The sequence below is a fragment of the Leptinotarsa decemlineata genome, unplaced genomic scaffold (genome assembly GCF_025532065.1).
Source record: "Leptinotarsa decemlineata unplaced genomic scaffold, Ldec_3_MD MMD2_tig00000882_RagTag_RagTag, whole genome shotgun sequence".
NCBI classification, from domain to species: Eukaryota; Metazoa; Arthropoda; class Insecta; order Coleoptera; family Chrysomelidae; genus Leptinotarsa; species Leptinotarsa decemlineata.
The window spans coordinates 5,393,460-5,415,955 of NW_027412556.1; the positions used below are offsets into that span (position 1 = coordinate 5,393,460).

The window sequence follows — 22,496 nt, forward strand, 5'->3', positions numbered from 1 at the left end:
TGTAATATTTTTCTGATTGATTCGGCCGTTACTTGATGAAGATCCATAGTAATTTCATAAACTACACCTGTAATATGTATGATCTCATGGATCTGAATATTTTTGTTATATATTTATTCAAAATCCTAAACAAAATGTATGAATAATGTCTATATTTTTCAAGAATAAAGATCTATCTATCTAGCTATTCTGGTCGTCCATCATGAGATTTGCACTGTATATGTATAACTTCTAAGCCTCATCCAATGAAAACCTTTAATGAAACACTTGCATTGTAGTAGTTTTTTCAAACTACTCAGTGGTTTGAAGCCAACTAAGTCGTCAATTTTTGAGGTATTTTTGAGTTTAGTTAGGGTGATGAAAGGCGAATTTTACAAATATAATGATGCCACATTTGGTGGTTTCCACTTTTTGAAAAAAACATAAAAGATAATCCCCGTATAATTTAGCATAAGTATCAAACGCCCTTTTGTCACTGATAATTTCAAAATGCAAATATAACAGCTGTCTCTACAGTTGGTGACACTATAAAGGTGGGATCGCCGAGAACAATCCGCCCAACATGTGAGAGAAAAAAATTTTTAGCGTCGTATTTTTGATTTGCATACGATTATTTGCTTCGTATGAATGAAATCATTGATAATTTGTTTGCCGGTTGCATAAATCTGAATAACACATGCGTTCTATAGGAGGCGCGAACAATTCAGTTAAATGCGAAGGTCTCTTAACTATATTTACCGAAGATACTTCGTTAATGTGGCACAGCTGTACCTATAAATACGCAGGGTTCCGCGTCGGTTGTCAATATCTCATATCCTGTTGCGTTTAAAGACTTCTCTCAAATCCAGAAAAGAGAACCGTGGATTTAGAATTTGTACCTCCCGGCGGTTCCAAAATCAACAGACTCGACAGTAACAGCGTCTTGAATTGGGTAAAAAGGTTCAATTTCAACGCAGAAGTGAACCTTATATGCGCCAAGTGCGGCCGTAATTTTTGTGAGGCAGAACCGTTGTTCAATACAAGATTACGTGATAATCCGATCTGCTGAAGAGATCTCAGGGAATTGGTTGAAAATTTCCAAACAACTGGAAGAGTAGCAAGAGCTAGGGGAGCTGGAAGAAAATCTATCTCGGTCGAGAAACAGACAGAAGTCGTTGCGTCTTTAGTGAATAACCCCCTGCAGTCCACGACAACAGTGTTGGTGAAAATGACGTCTCAACATTTTCACTTTCTGTGAAAACCTTGTACCACTTGTAAAATACTGTTTTTTTGGACGAGCAGACAAAATTCTAGGACAAGCCGGAGACGTAGGTATATTTAAATGCCTTTTGTTGCAGAAGGTAAAGTTTCCGTCTCACATTGATTGTTTCCATCCGACTGTATATACTTTTTATTTGGAAAAGAATGAATGTGAATTCAAAGACGGCTTTGTAGAACTTGATGGTTTCTGCCTGGCTTATCTGCTCTTCTGTCACGCACGCCAACACCTTGATTAGTTTTGAGCAATTGTTTGTTTTTGAGTCCGGCTCGTAGGACCACGTATTGACTTGAATTGATTTAAGTGGATTGTATTTACTTTTTATTTGAAAATAAATGAATGTGAATTCAAACAAGACCCACTCTGTGGAACGCAAGCCAATACCTTACTTGGTTTCACGCCCTTGTTTACTTTTGAGTCCACCAAATGTTTTTCTAGATTAATCCGGCTCGAAGGACCATGTATTGGCTTCAATAGATTTTAGTGGACTGTATCTACTCTTTATTTGGAAAAGAATGAATGTGAATTCAAAGGAGACCCACTTTGTGGAATTTGATGGTTTCTGCCAGGCTTGCCTGTTTCTCTGCCACGCATGCCAATACCTAAATTGGATACACGCACTTGTTTAGTTTAAGTTCACCGAATGTTTTTCTAGATTAATCCGGCTCGTAGGACCATGTATTGATTTGAATGGATTTTAGTGAACTTTATTTACTTTTCAACTGAATATTTGACAGATGTATCTGTTCATTGTCGGTTACAATCGAACTCATTTACATTTTTGACCTGTCTGCGACAAAAGTGTGACTTGTGCAAAGTAATTCTTCAGGAACATATTATTGAACTGAAATATCGTTATGAAAAATGGTTCATACAAGACAAGGGTCAAAAAATAAGTGGCCAGATACAGCTAAACACTAGCGGCCCACTTAGGAAGGTGCAGTTCCCGACAACAACCTCCTGAGAAAATAAATGTCAGGGAATATTGGGAAATCATATTGTAATTCCTTTTACAAATATTTGTTCAACTCTGATATCTTGCCCCGTTCAACAGTAGAGGGAAGGAGGTTATTTACGTCTACATGTAGATATTTTATAAGAGAATTGATATTCAACGGTCGTTATCAATAAAATTATTCATTATGGTAGATAAACATATATGTGACATATTTTTATACTCCCCTTCCCTTCGAAACAAGTTTGGGCCACCATCGAAACAAGATCCTATATAGGGTTTGTCACCACATGCATAAACGAGGAATTAAATCGAACTCCAGCATATTGATTTTGATAAAATAAATGGTAATACTGGAAAGTATTAGTAAAGTAAGAAAATAGTTTTCATTTCCTGGAGACCCTGGTCGTGCCAAAAATATCCATTCTCAATAAAATAAATGGGAATACAGAGTTTACATGGAGCATTCTGTGAAGCTTATGCAAATATCTTGAGCTTTCATTATTCCACCGCGAAAAAAATAAACTAAGGGTTATAAGATGAAAATTAAACTGAAACTCACCAGGTCTCGAATAACTGGACGGGGCCGTCTCGATAGGCATCGTCCTAGTCGGCGTCTCGATAGGCATAGTCCTAGCAGGTGTCCACGCCGGTTTCCTATCCGGCTCCTTGGGCGGCGACTCTCTTTCCTTCAGCGGCGGCGTTTCGAAATTCGCGCGCGGGCTCGGTCCCGTCACCGACAGATGGCGCGGACGTGGTGGCTGCGGCGACGCACTCCTCCCTAACTTGGGGAGGCTGGGGGAGGCCCGGCCGCCCGGAAAGGTGGCGTTGCGCTTGTGGCGGCGCGGGAAGACCGCCAGCAACTCGACCCACCAGCGTGCATCCTCGCGACTCGCCGCCTTCACGAAGGTCACCCGATCGGGACTCGTGAGGGCGAGAGAGTGGGGGTGGCCGGTGACTTGCTCGGCGCCTGTAACTTCGAGAACTTTGCACATGTCGACTGATCCTTGGGGTACCGTGTCGGGCTGGAAGAGAAAAAAAGCAAAGTTAATAATGAAACAGAAAAACGAAGGTAAAATAAGTGTATTTGATCAAAGGGTGTAAAGTTTCAAGATCCGAGAGAACTACGTCAAAGTTATTTTTTGGATTTATTATTACCAAAGGCGATGAGACAACGGACGAAGTGCTGGGCTTGTCCTCATACCAGATACCTCATCATTGGAAACCAAGCCACTTTCCACTGCTGTGAGAACAACCCGAACACTTCATCCGTTGCTTCATCGCCTTTGATAATGCCTACCGCAGACACAATGTATGTGTTCTGTCAAGTCTAACGCACACTGCGACAGAACGGCACTGGACGAGAACAAGACGAGACGTGGCCTTGAAGCGGAGACAGCATCTGTCTGGCCCTTCCTGTTCCCGTCCTGGCATATGCCGGTCCGTTGCCTACCTTAGTGCGTGTTCCCCATAAGAAACTATAAAAAGAGATGGATACATTCACGTCATGTTCCCGTTCCGGCATGTTCCCGTCCCGGCATGTTCCCGTCCCGGCATGTTCCCGTCACGGCATGTTCCCGTCCTAAGTCGTCCTGTCGCAGTGTGCACCTTGCATAAGCAGGACTCGAATTTCTTCATGAAGAATAATCCACTCCCACGTTGCCATACCATGGTACATTTTCCTCAATCTAGTGAGGACCTGATTGGCGGTGTCTGTGACTTCCTTCGCCAGGTAGATATCTTAGGACCTGACAAATTTCAGAGAGACAGGATACTAACTGTACCCACGCTTTTGTGATACTCTCAGGTGGCATATAGCCATCCAGGCTGGAATGTGCAGCTCTTGAATCGTACTTGTGCACCAACTTCAGGAAAAAATCCAGTTGATTGGTCGATATTGAGGTTGTCGAATGTGAGATTCCCTAGCCACCTTAATAGCCGTAGAACGTACCCATATGAGGGCATCTACAATCGATATATATGATGATAGCTTAAATTCAACCATGCAAGGTTAGTCCGCCTTTGGTTTGAGTGAATTATCGTTAGAGCATAAGCGTTCGCAGGACCTACTCAGAGGCGTATTGTTACCTCTCCTGATACAAATTCTACTTCCGCTGCTCAAGAATTCGATGCAAGGCAGATTCATAACGTACCCTGCTCTTGAGGAAGTGACAAGTCTCTTCCTGGCTGCATCATCTGCTAGATGAGGCTTCCTAGGTGTGTTAATAGGATCAGGAATTAAAAAACTGAAAAGCTCTTAACCTTGATCCGATTTTACAGGGAGAACGGTTGGAGTCATTTAGTCGACGACGTCCAACTCCTATGAGGAATTATTTGGTTACTTTGTTCAGAATCCACAAGTAGCTAGGGAAAAAAGCCCATTGCAACAGAGCTCGCATTATCGTGAGAAGGCTTTCTACTTGGAAAGGGGAGATCGCTGAATGGACTCTGAGTTAAACATCCTTTCGGTAAGAATATATCCGGCAGGTGTCAGTGCAAGATTCTTCACTGAAGTTATTCTTGCATACGCTGTTGGCGATAACACTGCCGGACTTGATTTTCAATTATTGAAACACACTTGCAGACAGGTTTCGGGCTCTTTGGTCACTCAGTGATCAGTGCCATCTTTTCAAGCGCTTCGATAACTTTCTTACCGGTAGAAACTTCGCCAATCGAATCCCGAGCACCCAATTTTCATGCTGACTGATCTGTATATGTAGAGTATGGAGTATGGCCTACAGCACTTTGGCCACATGTGACCCATCGTACATCCTCCCAAGGAGTTGTCCTCCTAGGTCATCATCATCCTGTCCTTTCCATGAAGGTGGACAGGTCTTTGGGAGACATCTCCTTTATATTGGCAGGTGTAGGCTAAGACTCTCTGAACACACACTCTCTTATTGACGATAACTCCGAACATTCGCATAGGACATGCCTGACAGTTCCATTCCTCTGTTAACACATCCTGCATAGAGGTGTATCCACTAGCCCAATATTGTGGAGGTGTTTTGTTAGTTGACAGTGGCCAGTCAGAAATCCTACTGTCACGCGTAGATTTTTCCTGGTCATCGCCAGATATTTCTTCGGCGCCAGCTTCCTAGGGTCGCCAAGGGTGATCCTGGCAAGATTGCATCTTTTGAGTCGGCAATGCGATTACCTTGACTCCTGTCGTGCCCTTTAATCCACCTCAGGATAATGTTATTATCTACCGAGGCTTTGACTAAATCTTAGTAGCACTCTGGTACTAGCCCTGATCTGTTCAAGGCTAATAGGGCTTGTCTGCTCTCAGTGCAGATTATTATGTTTTTGCCAGAAATTCCTTTCCTGGTTATTTCTTTTGTGGCGATTGAGATACCAGCCAGTTTTGTTTGAACCACGCTGGTATTTTTTCATATTCTCCACTTAATCCCTACGCTCAATGATCTGGAGTACACTCCACATCCCGAGCCTTCTTTGGTTTTTGAGCCGTCTGTATATATGCGTACTGCATTTGTAGATCTGACTCTGTGTTCTGTTTTACTTGTATTTTGTAGGGTTTATTAAACACAATCCTGGGTTCAATTGCATCCCTGATTGCCTGCAGCAGAGGTTGCGCAGTAAGCGCTTCTCGTCATAGGCTCAGCCTCAATTGACCCATTCCTACTTCGAGGTTTCCACCAGCCGTGCGCAATCGTAACATGGCCATTAAAGCAACCTCCTTAACCTACAGGTCCAGAGGGGTCAGACCAGTAACCAATTCCATTGGCGCGGTTGGTGTTGTTGATATAATTTTTAGATGGTCGTTGCTTGTAGATTTTTCGATTCCCATGCAATGGCTCTGTACGTTAACATAGGTCTTTTAATGCAGTGTAGACCCAGGTGACCACACGGGGTGAAAAACCCCATGCGCATCCCACTGTCCTCCGACATTGCTCATAAGCCACAAATGCTTTTTTGCTCTACTCTGTAGGTGAAGTTCCATGTTAGCTTTCTGTCGAGGATAGTGCCAAAGTATATCACCTCTTCAGAGAAGTTTAGTTTGCTTTCGAAGATTTCGGGAGGTTTTAAGCCCCATAAACTTCTTTTCCTGATGAAAAGAATCATCTCAGTCTTCTTGGGATTGATCGACAGTAAGTGTTCCTTACACCATGTTTCTGTTAATTTGAGCCCATCCTGCGCTCTATCGCACAGTGTGTTCACAAATTTGACTGTCTGCATGATAACTATCCCGTCTGCACATGCAATTGTGTAGAATCCATTGTTGTTGAGGTGAATAATTATGGTATCCAGAACTATGTTTCAAAGAAGGGTTTATAAGACCCCTCCCTGTGGACAGTCCTCTAACTGTGATGTCTTTTACATTGATACTTATTGCTCTACTAGAGAGCATCTTGAGTATCCATTCTTCTACTACTAGGGGTACATTCCTGTGGTGTAGTTGCTGGGTAATTGTTGGAAAGGTTGTTTTATCAAACGCTCCCTCGATATCTATGAATATACCCAGGGTGGATTCTTAGTTGTCCAATGATCTTTCGATGCTGACTGAATGAATCGACTTGTGTTACATTAGCCAAAGTGAACTGACTCAAATGACGCTCATTTCGATCGAATTGAATAAATATATTCACCGAGATATAACAGTTATTACTGTTGCTATTTGTTGACAACTTGTCATGAATGAGTGAGCCAATTTTGTAAAAACCTACAGTAGAACAGAGACAAGACACTGAAAAGTATGGAAGGTATCTACTGCCCGGTAGGAGGTAAAACTGCGTTTATGAATTTTTTATGAAAATTGAGTCCCCTCGAACACACGTACGTTTATGGGTTTCCATTGAAACTCTCAGTATATACTGCAGAACTTACAATAACAGGTCCTCCTTACCGTGTCAACAGTATATTCAAATTAAAAGACTGCAATTTGGTGGTAAAATATTAATCTTGCTGTTCGTAAAATACACCCTAACGATGTTGATGGTCTTGAAATCGGGATTAAACTTGCTCCTCATTCGAATTTTTGTCGCTTTCACATGCGGGCGATCGCACTGATTGCTGGAAGTCATTTAATATCGCCTTGAAAATGAGGCATTGAAAAAAGCAATTACTCATATCATTAAATGTCAATTATCACACACTCGTTTGAGGCCACAATACAAAAATGACCTAGTTTTTTATTTGGTTTGTTTCACCGCAAGTGATAAAAATAGATTAATGTTGTTTATATGTCTGGATTAGACGAAGGTCAGATTTCGAGTTAGGCGTCTTAATTCGCCAGACTATACAACAGAGTCATTTGAAAGCTATTAAATCGCAGTTTGGTTTACCCTGAAAGCGATACTTTCAGACTGAAAATAGTAATTTGGATGAAAAGAATATCAAGGAAGGCAAACTTTACCTATACAATAGTTCTTCCATCGCGTATGTCTGTCTACAATTCAAACAGTTCACTACATATCGTTTGTCTGGCCATCAGTGGTGCCATCAGTACCACAACGTCAGCGGCCATGGAGATCCATCTAGATCTACCTCCTCTCCACATTTTTCTGAAGAGAGAGAGGCCAGATGGACTGCATATAGACTTGTGCACATTGCCAATTACACAAATCAATTTAATGCAGAGTGCAACAAACAGTTGGTTGTCACTGGAAGTCACAGAATTCTGGAAATGACCCCTGACTTTATGCCTCCAACTGTCAACTACGAACTGCCTTATGAAGTACTGTTCCCGAGTAGAGAGGACTGAATCCCCCGGGAGAAGAAAATATTAGGAGCAGATAGTTGTTGGTTCACAGATGGATCAAAAACATCTTCCGGTTCTGGTGCAGGTGTTTTCAGTCGCAAACCCAGGACAGAGATATCAACCTGTCTAGAAACCTATGTGACTGTATTTCGAGCGAAAATTTACGCTATTGAATTGTGTGCGGAGAGATTGGACGAATCCAACCTCATGAACAAGTCAATAAAGATATTCTCAGACACTCAAGCGACGTTGGAAGCTCTTGGCTCCTACCGAGCAACGTCTGAATTGGTAGCAAATTGCCAAAAACGACTCTCCTCGATAGGACTGACTCAACAAATTGTATCTGGTCTGGATTCCTGGCCATACTGGCCTGGAAGGCAATGAAGCTGCTGACTCTCATGCAAAGGAGGGTGCTGCAAGCAGCTTCATCGGCCAGAACCTGTCATTGGCATCGCTTTAGGCTTTGCCAAAGATTGAACACCTGTATGGCAAGAAGATTTATGGACTTCTGGCAGAACCTTCCAGGATTGGCTCACTCCAAGGCGTTTATTCACCCTTCGATGCTTGACACCAAACATTTGTTGGACTACAGTAGGGATGAACTACGGCGTCTAACAGGCCTTTCCTTCAGGTCACTGTCATTTGCAGAGACTTGGACTGTCGGAAGACAGGGTGTGTCGCCTCCGTTTGGAAAATGGTGAAACCGCAGAGCACAAAATGTGTGCCTGTCCCGCTGGGAACCGAATCAGGTTCTTAAGAGTTCGGCAGAGCCGTACTCTGACCTGAAAGACCACTCACCATACAAACTAGTGGGCTTCGTTAAGAAGCTGGGTTTATTTGGTCAAGTGTGAATAGGTGTGAGCCACAATAAACCCTTGCGGGTTGCTTTGGAGGGTCGAATATACCCTCTCACTTTGAACCTAACCTAACCTACATATCGTTCCTCTGTTATAGATCTACTGAAAAGTCAGAGAAGGCATATGTTTATCTTTTAAGGATAGTTCACTAAACCGTTTGAAAAATTATCACATATAACGGGGTAATTTTGATGGATACGATATTATTCATTATCAGAATGATTGTGGTTATTATTTTAGGCTATTGCATGTTTGATATCTCAAAGAGTTTTTTCACATGGTTGACTGAATATCATTTTTTTTGTTTGATTACGGATATTTCATCCCAAACGATGTCACTTCAAAATTTTCGAAGTTCTCAACTCATTTTGGAAATTTGAAACCAAAATAAGCAAATGAACGAAAAAAACATTCCTGCAAGTTTATTAAGACAATGTCCGTTAATTGCACTGTACTCCGAATTCATAAAATATCTGCTTCACTTTCGATTGCGTGCCTCACGCTTAAATTCGACCGATTCGAAAGAATTACTCAACATATTGAAAGTAAATAAAGCATGTATACAGACGACAGGTTGTACATGGCGATCGGTCGGTACCAGTGAAAGTACTGCTGTACGAGTCGAGCATAACTAATTTTATACATAAATTTCACGAAACTTATGTTTTTCTCCAGTAATTACACATAAAATATTATCTCGATGAATCTAGGAAGCTAGGAAATAAGAAAGCTCTTCGTATCACTACCCTTCCGGGTGATGTTCGATAATTAACTTAAAAGAATAACTCATTCAACGTGAGATTTTCTGAACTTTTATTCCGACCACAGTGTCAGGGTGAATTTGCATTTTTGGTGAATATTCCAAAGTGGATTATTTTAGTGAAGAAAAGTAAAATTTACTATTGAGAAGACCCCCTTCCAACAGAATTCTTCAAGACTTGATATCCACTTAAAAACAAATATATACAAAAATTAAAAGTTACAAATACATGCAAGACAATAGGGCATGATGCAACGCACCGAACAAGGTAAGAAATAACGCCGAATGATATAGTGTTTCGGCTTGTAGACTCCTGTCCATATGAGCCAATGCCAAATGAGCCAAAAACCGATCAATCATTCCGTAACGCACCGAACAAGGTACGAAATAACGCCGAATGAAATAGTGATTCGGCTTTTAGACTCCTGTCCATATGAGCCAATGCCAAATGAGCCAAAAACCAATCAATCATTCCGTAACGCACCCAACAAAGTACGAAATAACGCCGAATGAAGTAGACTCCTGTCCATATGAGCCAATGCCAAATGAGCCAAAAACCGATCGATCATTCCGTAACGCACCCAACAAGGTACGAAATAACGCCGAATGAAATAGTGGGTTCGACTTGTAGACTCCTGTCCATATGAGCCAATGCCAAATGAGCCAAAAACCGATCAATCATTCCGTAACGCACCCAACAAGGTACGAAATAACGCCGAATGAAGTAGACTCCTGTCCATATGAGCCAATGCCAAATGAGCCAATGCCAAATGAGCCAAAAACCGATCGATCATTCCGTAACGCACCCAACAAGGTACGAAATAACGCCGAATGAAATAGTGGGTTCGACTTGTAGACTCCTGTCCATATGAGCCAATGCCAAATGAGCCAAAAACCGATCAATTATTCCGTAACGCACCCAACAAGGTACGAAATAACGCCGAATGAAGTAGACTCCTGTCCATATGAGCCAATGCCAAATGAGCCAAAAACCAATCAATCATTCGGTAACGCACCCAACAAGGTACGAAATAACGCCGAATGAAGTAGACTCCTGTCCATATGAGCCAATGCCAAATGAGCCAAAAACCGATCAATCATTCCGTAACGCACCCAACAAGGTACGAAATAACGCCGAATGAAATAGCGGGTTCGGCTTGTAGACTCCTGTCCATATGAGCCAATGCCAAATGAGCCAAAAACCAATCAATCATTCCGTAACGCACCCAACAAGGTACGAAATAACGCCGAATGAAGTAGACTCCTGTCCATATGAGCCAATGCCAAATGAGCCAAAAACCGATCAATCATTCCGTAACGCACCCAACAAGGTATGAAATAACGCCGAATGAAATAGTGGGTTCGGCTTGTAGACTCCTGTCCATATGAGCCAATGTCAAATGAGCCAAAAACCAATCGATCATTCCGTAACGCAACGAACGAGGTACGAAATAATACCAAATGTAATAGTGGTTTGGCTTGTAGGCGCCTATCCATATGAGCCTATAACTCGTAACGCAACACCACTGATCAAATTCCGTAACGTACCGAACGATGTGGGAAATAACGCGGAAACCAATGGTGGATGGGCTTGGCCAATGGCATGTTCGACTCGCAGTCAAATAACACGCTTTCGAAAGCATTTCAAGATATGGCTGTATCAATTATTCGGTAACGTAGCGAACGAGGTACGAAATAACGCCGATTGCAATATTGGTTCGGCTCATAGGCGCCTATCCATATGAGCCTATGATTCGTAACGTAACACCAATCAAACATTCTGAACGAGGTACGAAATAACGCCGAATGCAGGAGTGGTTACGGTAATGACTCGTAACGTAACAACTAATCGGGATAAAGGATCAGATTAGTAAAAAAATTGATCGTCAGAAATTCTCGAGCGTGTCAGATTAAGGTTGGGTAAGTTAATTACCTGCTGAAAAGTGTATATTCCAGTAATCTGACAATTTGAGAGTGACGTAAAGACAGGGGAGTCCAGCAAAGTTGTAAAAAAATAACGTCATTTTGACATTCTCGAGCGTAGCTATTTTTTTTTTTCATTTTGAAGAAAATAATTCATGGATAACGAAAAATATATAATCTGACGATTTCCGCAAGCTGAAATAACAATAATTCGTCGATAAAGTTTAATGCGTGCAGCTGTGTGATACCTATATTTCCCTCTCCGAGTTTCTATTCCTCTATTCTCTATTCACTTTTTCTCTATCAATTACTCTCTCACTCCGTCCCCATTCTGAATTCTGTTGCCATGACGCCATCACAGCTGATCACAGAGACTAGTTCGTGATGAAGATGAAGATCAATTTATCAATTAATTAATGGATGTAGCCATTACTACGTGGTAGGAAATCATAATGAAGAAAAGAGAAAATGAAATTTCTATGTTTTTACCACTTTTATTTGTAACTAACGTTACTGCAGTTTCCTCCTATAAGGACATTTTCAAACTTATACAATATATAAGAACATTCAAACTTATACAATAAATAAGTTTGGAAATGTCCGTATAGGACGAAACTGCAGTAACGTTAGTTGCAAATAAAAGTGGAAAAAAACATAGGAAGTTTTATTTCTCTTTTCTTCATTAATTATTCAATTGATTATAAAAAATTAAATTTTTTGAGCATTTTTTTAAAATTATTTTCTTATAAATACAAGTATTCTACTTAAAAAACATACACTTATTCATTTGCATGCTATTTCCTGAGCTTTTCGATCAATTAAGTTCAATAAATTGAAAAAATAAAAAAAAATTATTGGGTTTGTCAGATTAAGCGAATCCCTCTAGATAATCGTCAGATTATGAGACAGCACGTGTAAAACATTAGGATGAACCATATATATCTTAATCTGACACGCTTGAGTATTTCAAAATGGCGAATTTTTTTTTGCACATTATAATAATGGCCGCGAATTTGCGTCAGATCGAAATCGTCAGATTAGGCCATGATCATCAGATTATTTATTGAATGAGAGCTTTTTTTTTGTCGCACTTAACACCCCCTTACAAAGTCTGACGCACTCGATTAAATTTTTTTCTCTTCACTTTTAACCCTTACGTACAACCATTCACATCATGCAAACGATCAGATTAACATACCAACATTATTAAAAATACGTATGACATTGATGGTATCAATATCTGACGCGCTCGAGTATGTCCATGCAACAGTATATTTTTAAATATTTAAAAATCTATAGCCGCTTCCCCCACCGATGAAAATGTAATATATTAATAACATTTTTTTCTTCTTATCATCTAAGCTTTGCAACCTAATATGTCACAATGACGCTCAGGTAAATCCCCATTTTGCATCGTGGGCTCCCCTGCATAAAACGAACGAACGTAAAAGATACGAGAACATAAATCTATCAATTTGATGCATCCTTAATAAGGGTTCACACCTGATAACACATCGGTACTTGTTCTCGCAGTTGACTAAATCGAACACAATATTAAATGTATCTGAATAAGGCGATAATTTGCTGCGATTAACCAATAATAAATCTTAAGTACTAATTAAAATTATAAATGCATTCGAGTATCACGCGAGCAAATAGGTATCCCGGGTATGAATAATTTCGTATAAAATATTTCAAGCAATTATATAGATCTCGTTCTCCGAGAGAAGTGGGTACTCATTTATCTCTCGAGAGTAATGAATATTGCGTGTATTGAGGCTTTTAGTACGCTACATGTTTTCACACAAAAACTACGTCGTAGACATTCGTGCCTACCTACGTTTTGCATATTATACAGATATTCCGTTTCCTTTCCCACAGGTATCGGTGGTACTTCTCAAAGATCGTCTTGAGCGTCGCAGATGCGAAATTGAGGATGATCGAATTTCCCTCACATCCTTCCTTTAGGTGCACGTAAACGAACATGCAATGACAATATTTTGTAACTCCAATCTTCGGAAAAATTCTTACTGAGCTGAATTTTAACCTGGGCTAAAAAGTCCGGGGACTACGAAAAAAAGGTGTCTTTTTCTTAGTCCCCTGCTTCAGTTACAGCAATAATCTCCTCATTCGACCGAAATTTCTTACCGTTGAACATTTTTTTGAGGTCTGCGAACAGCCAGTAGTCGCTAGGAGCCAAATCTGGCGAATCATACCAGGTGTCCCACATTTTATGTGACAGGCAATATCTGATTTGTTGAAGGAGATACACAAAAATGTTTCATACAAAAGTTTTAGGAGTTCATGAGAGCTATATTTTGATATAATTCAAATATACAGGGTGTTTGGTGTAGGTGCTACAGACCAAAATTCCATTTTTTAAAATAGAACGCCCTGTATATCATTACATATTCAGATGCTACGTTAAATTCTGATATCATTTCATGTTTGGTTTTTGAAATTCGGTTACGGTGTTGTTGAGTTATTGCACTTTTCCTTAAATATAAAGTTTCAAAAAAACTTATTTACTCGTACAAGAATCCAGTCTATATCTTTTATTAAATTGAACTAGACTACTACTGAATACAAACCATTATTCTCACCTCTACGATACGATATCGATATCAGTTGAATATAATATTGGAATTCTTGAGAATGTGACTAACTTGAGGGTGAATTGCTTTATATTGCACAATTTCATCAAGTAGCTTATGATTGTTGATGCCATAGTAACAAATGTTGTTGAATTGTATCTACTTGTCAGTTCGATTCAGTGTTTCTTTGCAAAACAGTAACTGTGTTCTTTGTGCGAAAACTCCAGTATGCCTTTCGCGTTTAGTCCAAGTGATTGGCATTGATATTTTATTAATTTTTGGGGAATGTCAGAAAAACTGCCGTCAAGCACAACGTCTATACCAAGAACGTTTTCCAGACAGACCCATTCCGTCACGAATGACTTTTTCGAGACTTGTAGAAAAATTGCGAACTGGGTCATTTCCTTCTACTATAAAGCATCGTCATCATACGAGATCTGTTAGAACTGAAGATTTAGAGATCAATGTGTTGGCTTATATTATTATTCATCCACATGTTTCTATCCGTACTCTTGCAGAAGAAGTCGGTGTGAGTAAATCTAATGTACAGAGAATTCTGAAAGAAAATAAATACCACCCATTCAAAATTCAGTTGGTACAAGGTTTGAAACCCACGGACTTTGAACGACGACTTGAATTCATTGCTTGTATTCAGGTAATATTACATGAAAGTCCTAACATATTCAGTCAAATTTTGTGGAGCGATGAATCGCGATTCCACAATAATGGAGTTGTAAATCGACATAACAGTCACTATTGGTCTCAAGAAAATCCCCACTGGGTCCGCGAAAGTAATTTTCAAACTACTTGGGGTATTACTGTATGGTGTGGATTGTTCAAGGGCCGCATCATAGGACCTTACTTTTTCAATGAAAATCTCAATGGATTGCGATATTTACATTTTCTAGAAAATGATTTGATCCAGTTGATGGAAGATATTCCCATAGCAGAACGACAAAGAATTTGGTGGCAACAAGATGGTGCTCCTCCTCACAATTCACAGGTTGTTAGTGAACATCTGGATAGAACGTACCCAAATAGATGGATTGGTACCTAATAAGGGTCCAATTCGGTGGCCGGCTCGTTCCCCAGATTTATCACCGCTTGATTTTTTCCTATGGGGTTATTTAAAAGATATTGTTTTCACTACTCCCCCTTTGAATGTGGATGATCTGAAAATGAAAATTCGACTAGCGTGCAGTGATATTACGCCTGATATTATAAGAGCGACTTGTACGAGAGAAGTGATTCGACGTTTCGAAGCCGGTATAATATCTAATGGGCATCACTTTGAACAATTTTTATGACTTATTTCTAGGTACCTACCATTCTTATGAAATGATTTATCAAGTTATATTATTTACATTGTTATTAATTAAAGATTTGTTTTCGAATACACCTCTTTCAATTTCGCAATTGTTTCATATTCAAAATGATTCCTGACTGAATTCCACAACTCAAAATTGAAACCATTACTTCGAACACCCAAAATTTTGACTAATTTTCATGTGATCTGATGCAGAGAGAATAATTGTATGAGATATTTAAAAAAATAATAGTCGTTCTCAAGACTTTACATTTTAAGCAATAACTCAACAACGAAGTAACCGAATTTCAAAAACCAAACATGAAATGATATCAGAATTTAATGTAGCATCTGAATATGTAATGATATACAGGGCGTTCTATTTTAAAAAATGGAATTTTGGTCTGTAGCACCTACACCAAACACCCTGTAAATTTAAAAATTATATCAAAATATAGCTCTCATGAACTCCTAAAACTTTTGTATGAAACATTTTTGTGTATCTCCTTCAACAAACCAGATATTGCCTGTCACATAAAATGTGGGACACCCGGTATATATAAAAATAGATGTTTGTTGGTTGATTGGTTGGTAAGTGATAAACTTCTACATCGCTCAACCGATCGTAATGAAACTTGACATGTATAAGTAATTTTTCATAGAGAAGGTTTATAGGCTATCAATTTTTCTGTAACTTGCCACTAGATGGCGCTGTGGAACAATTTTTTCGAAAGCACTGTTCTATAACGCTGCGCACGCCTAAGTTTGTCGATTCTGAGTCTGTCAAAACATCGGAACAGCAGCGATACAGCAACATAGTACTAGTATGGTATATGCGAGAGCAATAAGAAGCCCATTTTATGCAATTTTGCCATCGTTTTTATTGATTTGTGACACTGTGCATTGTCTTGATGAAGCAGCACTTTCTTTTTCTTCAAACGGAGTCGTTTTCCCGCAACTTCGATCTTCAAACGCTCCAATAATGCTATGTAATAATCACTATTGACGGTATTTCTCTTCTCAAAATAGTCACTCATCCCAAAATACCTTTCCAGCCGTTTGTTGTGCTTTCGTGCACTTTGGACGAGGTTCACCAGTTGCTCTTCACCCAGATGATGATCGTTTTGATTCCGGATCCATGTTTCATCCATTGTCACACATCGACGCAAAACACTGCTCAGAATCATCAAAACATTCTTGTTTTTGGTCAAGAGTGAGCTCGCGCTGCACCCACTTCGAACAGAGCTTTCTCATAGTCAAATGCTCATGCAATATAAAGCCAACACATTCTTTTGCAACATATCTTTGCAACGTCAGCAAGCTCTCGCAACTTCTCTTTTCGATCATTCAAAACGATTTTTTGTGTGTTTTTTTTAATGTTTTTTGGTGTTACTGTCTCATTTGGACTTCCACTGCGTCCTGCATCATCGGTGTCTCTACGACCACGTTTGAAGTCAGCAAACCAACGTTCAATTGTTATTTCTAGTGAAGCGAAGTCCTTATAACACTTCTCAAGCCATTGCTTCGCTTGAACGGTATTTTTTCCCATCAAGAAGCAATGTTAAATTCAAACACGAAATTGGTTTTCATCCATTGTTTTGAATATAACAAAAGTAGTGTTACTCTTAGCATAATAACTAACAAACTTATGAGTGGAACATTATGAAATTTCAACAGCTTTTTTGGGATTGCATTGTGAATGCTAGCTGAACCCTACGAGATAGATCAAAAAATGTACTACAGTATTGTAAACCTACCAAAAAGTCCGCAATGGTATATGTCTATCTCTTAGGGATAACCCACAATAACAATTTTTTATTCTCGAAAAACAACTGCCTACTTACAGAGCAATTCTAAGCAATACTTAGCAATCTTTATCTAATTAAGTATAGTAGAAGTGAACGATATTGTGAGCATTTAAAGCTGGCGGCACAAAGGCCAAAGAACCATCGAAATGAACCGGCTGCGAAATAGTCCACGTGGACTGCAGAATTGGCGGTTCGAATTGGATAATTTTTACTAACCGAGTTTTATCATTGGCTGAAGAATCATAAAATTGAATTTGAAGACATGTTACGGTGACAAATAAATCGGGAATGCGGGGATGGTTATCGCCGTCGTGTTCAGTTCAGGAACTGATCGCGATTTGAGCATTGAAATTCGATATTGGTGCAGTTATAATAACTTAACATTTTTGTTATCTGTTTAAAATGTGGAGTCCTTGGACAAGTCCTAATAGTAATAACGAGTGTGATAACAACGCAGACTTTTTCCAGTGTAGTGATTCCAATAGCGATGGTGAACAATAGGAAAAAGAGATACCAGTGAATAAGATTCGGATGCAAACTATTACAAGCAACATCAGATTTGACCGAAATTCCTTTCTCAACTGTACTTGAAATAGTCAAAAACAAACATTATGAACGCAAGACGCGATGTGATACGGGATTATCGAAACCTTTAGACGTTCATCTAATAAAATCATTGAAAAAAACAATATACGACTGTTACAAAAGCAATGAGATTCCTACATCTGAAATCATAAGGAAGAAATTGAATACTTCATGCCATAACGTGAGCTGCTTTGACAAAACTCTTCAGAATTGGATAAAGAAACTAGGATTTAGATTTAAAATAATAAACAAAAGTCAAGCAGTTATGGAAAGCAGAAGAAAAGTGGAATTGCGTAACAAATACTTGGAACTAATAACTAAATATAGACAAGAACAACGGCAAATTTTCTATTTGAACGAAACTTGGTATGACTAACGGTTCGAGAATGTGTACGTCTAACATGCCTGCAAACAAAGTAAGGTAAAGGATGGGTTCCGAATTCTTTGAAATAATGTGGAAAAAAACTTTAAGACTGCAATGTTGACTATCATAAGAACATGGAAGGTAATATTTTCGAGGAATGATTTGAAAACACATTGATCCCAAATTTGGATGCGAACAATTTGTATTTTGAAGATTACTATATCAAAAACCAACTACTTGAAGTTTTACAGAAAAAGTGTATGCCCTCGACAGTATTGCTGAAAAGTATGGGCACACAATACGGAGTCTTCCCTCTATTTTTGTGTTTTATTGTGGTTCTTATATAATCAGAAATGATTATTGAATAACAAAGTTAGTTAGCTCCCTAACTATATTATTAAAGGGGAGCTGTTGGAAGGTAGGTTGCACTATATCGTTTACTTGAACTATACCTTAAATACATTGTGCATTCATTATAGGTCAATAGCCCTTTACAGCACGTAACTTAAATGAATATTTTCGAAGATATTTCAGATTTAAAATGATAGAGCGTCGAAGACCGCACTTCGCCCTTTAGCACGGGTTTATATGTATATTTAGTAGCAACATTGCACCCGTGCGGAGCCGAAGCTAGTTATCTTTATTTTCAGGTAGTAACAATTATTGGGAATCTTGGAATTTTTCAACTAACACAATTCTAAAAATTACACAGGCCACAGCATTCGTCGAACTTCAGCGACGTTATTAGCCGATAATGGTGGAAACATAACAAATTTGAAGAGACACGGTGGCTGGAAGTCCACCAATGTAGCTGAAGGATACATACAAACAAAATTTTGGGTTCTCGCCGAAATGAGATAGTCTCTCTCCATAACAATATTATATATACTCCGCTATGTCCGTTTAGGTTGATAAGTAATTTAGCATTCTGGCACACATCGATAAGTAAAAATATCTATTGATTTGGCGAATGAACCCAATTGAATTCTAATTTGTCTGACTTGAAATCAGTCGACTTATATCAAATGTTAAAGTACCAAACAATTATAGAATGAGAACATATTTATTATTTGAATCTACAATTAATGATTATACTTTAGACAACAATATTGACATTTTAATCTTATGCATCAAGGCCAATAATAACAACACAGCGTTGGATGAAATATTTTAAAATACGACAAAAATATTCGAAAATGCTCTGGATCTATGCGACACTATCGAATAGAGAATATTATTTGGGTGAATCCCACGTAGTTCCAGTTGAATTGTCTGCTTAAGCAAATTTGACGCGCTGTCATTGATTACCAATAAGACACCAAGACGTAAGTGATCACTGTGTCCGAGAATTATGTGCCCCGAGTAGGCGTAAGAAGACAAGAATGACAGCCTCCTGCATTTGCCTTTCAAGATTTCTGCCGTAGTACGGCGTGCCGGTATGATCTTGAAATTGGAAAGTAGGAAGGGAATAACTCCACCTAGAACTTCAATGATTATAACAATTATTTCAATGGATAATTCGAGAGCAGAATTCGAAAAGAACATCCGGATATGCGATGAAATCGGCCAATTCTTGATGAAAAACGTATATGACAAAGTTTAATAGAAATAATTCATCTCGGTATTTCATCCATCTTTCCACCTTTTTTCCAACAACAAATTTATGATGATTTTAATGACAGGCCCTTCACCCTTTGCCGGAAACCTCTCGACTAATGTGGACCAAGGTATTGCATGATTAATTCCTCATTTCCTGACTTGAGCCTGATCGACCTAAGAAAAGCAGAAATAAGTCGGACGTTTTAATAAGCAAAGTTCTTCAATGTTGTTGAAAAAAATCATACATCGACTTATTCTTGTGTATAATCGAAATTGTGATATCTGCGGCTTTGATGCAAGCCTTTTATTGATCGAGTTCCAACTCGATGACAGACTTGTAGTCATCTCGTTCATTGGAGAAAACTAAACTGAGTTCATGGGTCGCCAGGAGAGCCCCGATTTCTGCTTTATCATTGACACGGACTAAGCAGATGAGAGGATCCAAACTCCTGATAACTTTATAGGCTACATCCAGAACTTTTTTGTTATGCAGACATTCCAAACTCGAAAGTTCACGATCGGAGAAAGTATAACTGTGGAACAGATGATTTGTGAGCAAAAACCCCTGGTGATGCATCATTTTTGAACACATCCAGTTGGTACAACATTGGAACAAACGATTTCGGTGCAAAATCGCCTGGAAATGCATTTTTTTTTTAGTCTTCACGTTCATTGTAGAAAAATAAACTGAGTTCATAGGCCGCTAGGAAAGCTTTTTTCAAAAAGGAATGCCCCAATTTCGGTTTCAACATGAACACGGACCATGGAGATAAGAGGATCCGAAATCCTGATGACTTTATAGGCTACATCCAGGACTTTTTTGTTATGCAGACATTCCAAACTCGAAAGTACACGATCGGAGAAAGTATAACTGTGGAACAGATGATTTGTGTGCAAAAACCCCTGGTGATGCATTATTTTTGGACACATCCAGTTGGTACAACATTGGAACAAACGATTTGGATGCAAAATCGCCTGGAAAGACATTTTTTTTAGTCTTCACGTTCATCCCCTGGTGATGCATTATTTTTGGACACATCCAGTTGGTACAACATTGGAACAAACGATTTGGATGCAAAATGGCCTGGAAATACATTTTTTTTAGTCTTCACGTTCATTGTAGAAAAATAAATTGAGTTCATAGGCCGCTAGGAAAGCTTTTTTCAAAAAGAAATGCCCCAATTTCTGTTTCAACATGAACACGGACCATGGAGATAAGAGGATCCGAAATCCTGATGACTTTATAGGCTACATCCAGAACTTTTTTGTTATGCAGACATTCCAAACTCGAAAGTTCATGATCGGAGAAAGTATAATTGTGGAACAGATGATTTGTGTGCAAAAACCCCTGGTGATGCATTATTTTTGGACACATCCAGTTGGTACATCATTGGAACAAACGATTTGGATGCAAAATCGCCTGGAAATACATTTTTTTTAGTCTTCACGTTCATTGTAGAAAAAATAAACTGAGTTCATAGGTCGCTAGGAAAGCTTTTTTCAAAAAGAAATGCCCCAATTTCTGTTTCAACATGGGCACGGACCATGGAGATAAGAGGATCCGAAATCCCGATAACTTTATAGGCTACATCCAGAACATTTTCGTTATGCAGACATTCCAAACTCGAAAGTTCACGATCGGAGAAAGTGTAACGGTGGAACAGACGATTTGGGTGCAAAAACCCCTGGAGATACTTTATTTTTCGGGTCTTCAAATCCAGTTGGTACAACTTTGGAACGATAGATTTGGGTGCAAAACCCCTTGAAGATGCATTATTTTTGGGGTCTTCTCATCGAGTTGGTGCCAACACGAGTTTACTTCAGTACCTCAAATGAGTTGAGTACCATCAGAACGTAAGCATATTTGGAACAACAACTTTGTTCTTCCCAGAGCTGTCGGAGTTTTTGCTGATACTTGGCGTAGAGGGAATTCTTCGCTGAAGTTACCTCTTGTGAGTCGTACTGGTCACCAATAGGTCCCTCATTATATATTATTATTAGTCATTATGAACTCCATTTACCTAAGGTTGAAGACGAGCATTGTGATGCCATGAATAAATATCTAGAAACGAACAATACCGAAGAGATCAGAGAATGACTTTTGAATAAATATTTCTCCGATACGGTTTCAACAAAGTTTACTTTGTCAATAAGATAAAATATCATTTGTCTCCGTTTCCATATTAAAAGTAACGTTACACTCAAGTTGAATCGAAAGGAGTTCATTATTTCCAGCCGAATTATTTTCGACTGGAATTAGTCTTCCGAGTTCCAGATCTTTTGAAAGTTCAACGTCTTCCTCCTATTCCAAATTACAATGTTCTTAATTGATTCGATGTTACTTTAATTACGGTAATAAAATTTCTGCACAATTATAATTGCACGCAACCATAAAGACTAAATTGCATCTCCGGTTATAAATTATTTGACGTGACTTAATTTACACTGCAGAAAAAGTAGTCGCTGGAGATTTTTATCTAAAAAGACATGTGTTCTGATGATAATTTCTTGAGGGTTTTCGTTAAAGATTGTGATTTATAAAATCCAATTATATACGTACACACTGAACCACAGTGAGATATAACAAACATCGACGACGAAATATCTTCAATGTGCATGGAGAAATGCTGCTATATGCAGCATAGCAACGTGCATAGAATCATGCAACATGCTGCTTAGCAACCAACTCAAAGTACATCATACAATGGGAACAAAATAGAACATAATACTAAACACATAATTTCCAACTAAACTCTATAGAGAAGAAA

At 39.0% G+C, this 22,496-nt stretch overlaps 1 protein-coding gene across 1 annotated transcript in view; it reads right to left on the reverse strand.

The window, feature by feature from the left end:
- osp (myosin phosphatase Rho interacting protein outspread) overlaps positions 1-22,496 on the reverse strand; it is a 153,751-nt gene that overhangs the window by 40,061 nt on the left and 91,194 nt on the right. Inside the window, exon 4 of the mRNA XM_074174891.1 lies at positions 2,776-3,238. Within this exon, the coding sequence (XP_074030992.1) occupies positions 2,776-3,238 (463 nt within the window). The remainder of the gene's footprint in view (positions 1-2,775; positions 3,239-22,496) is intronic.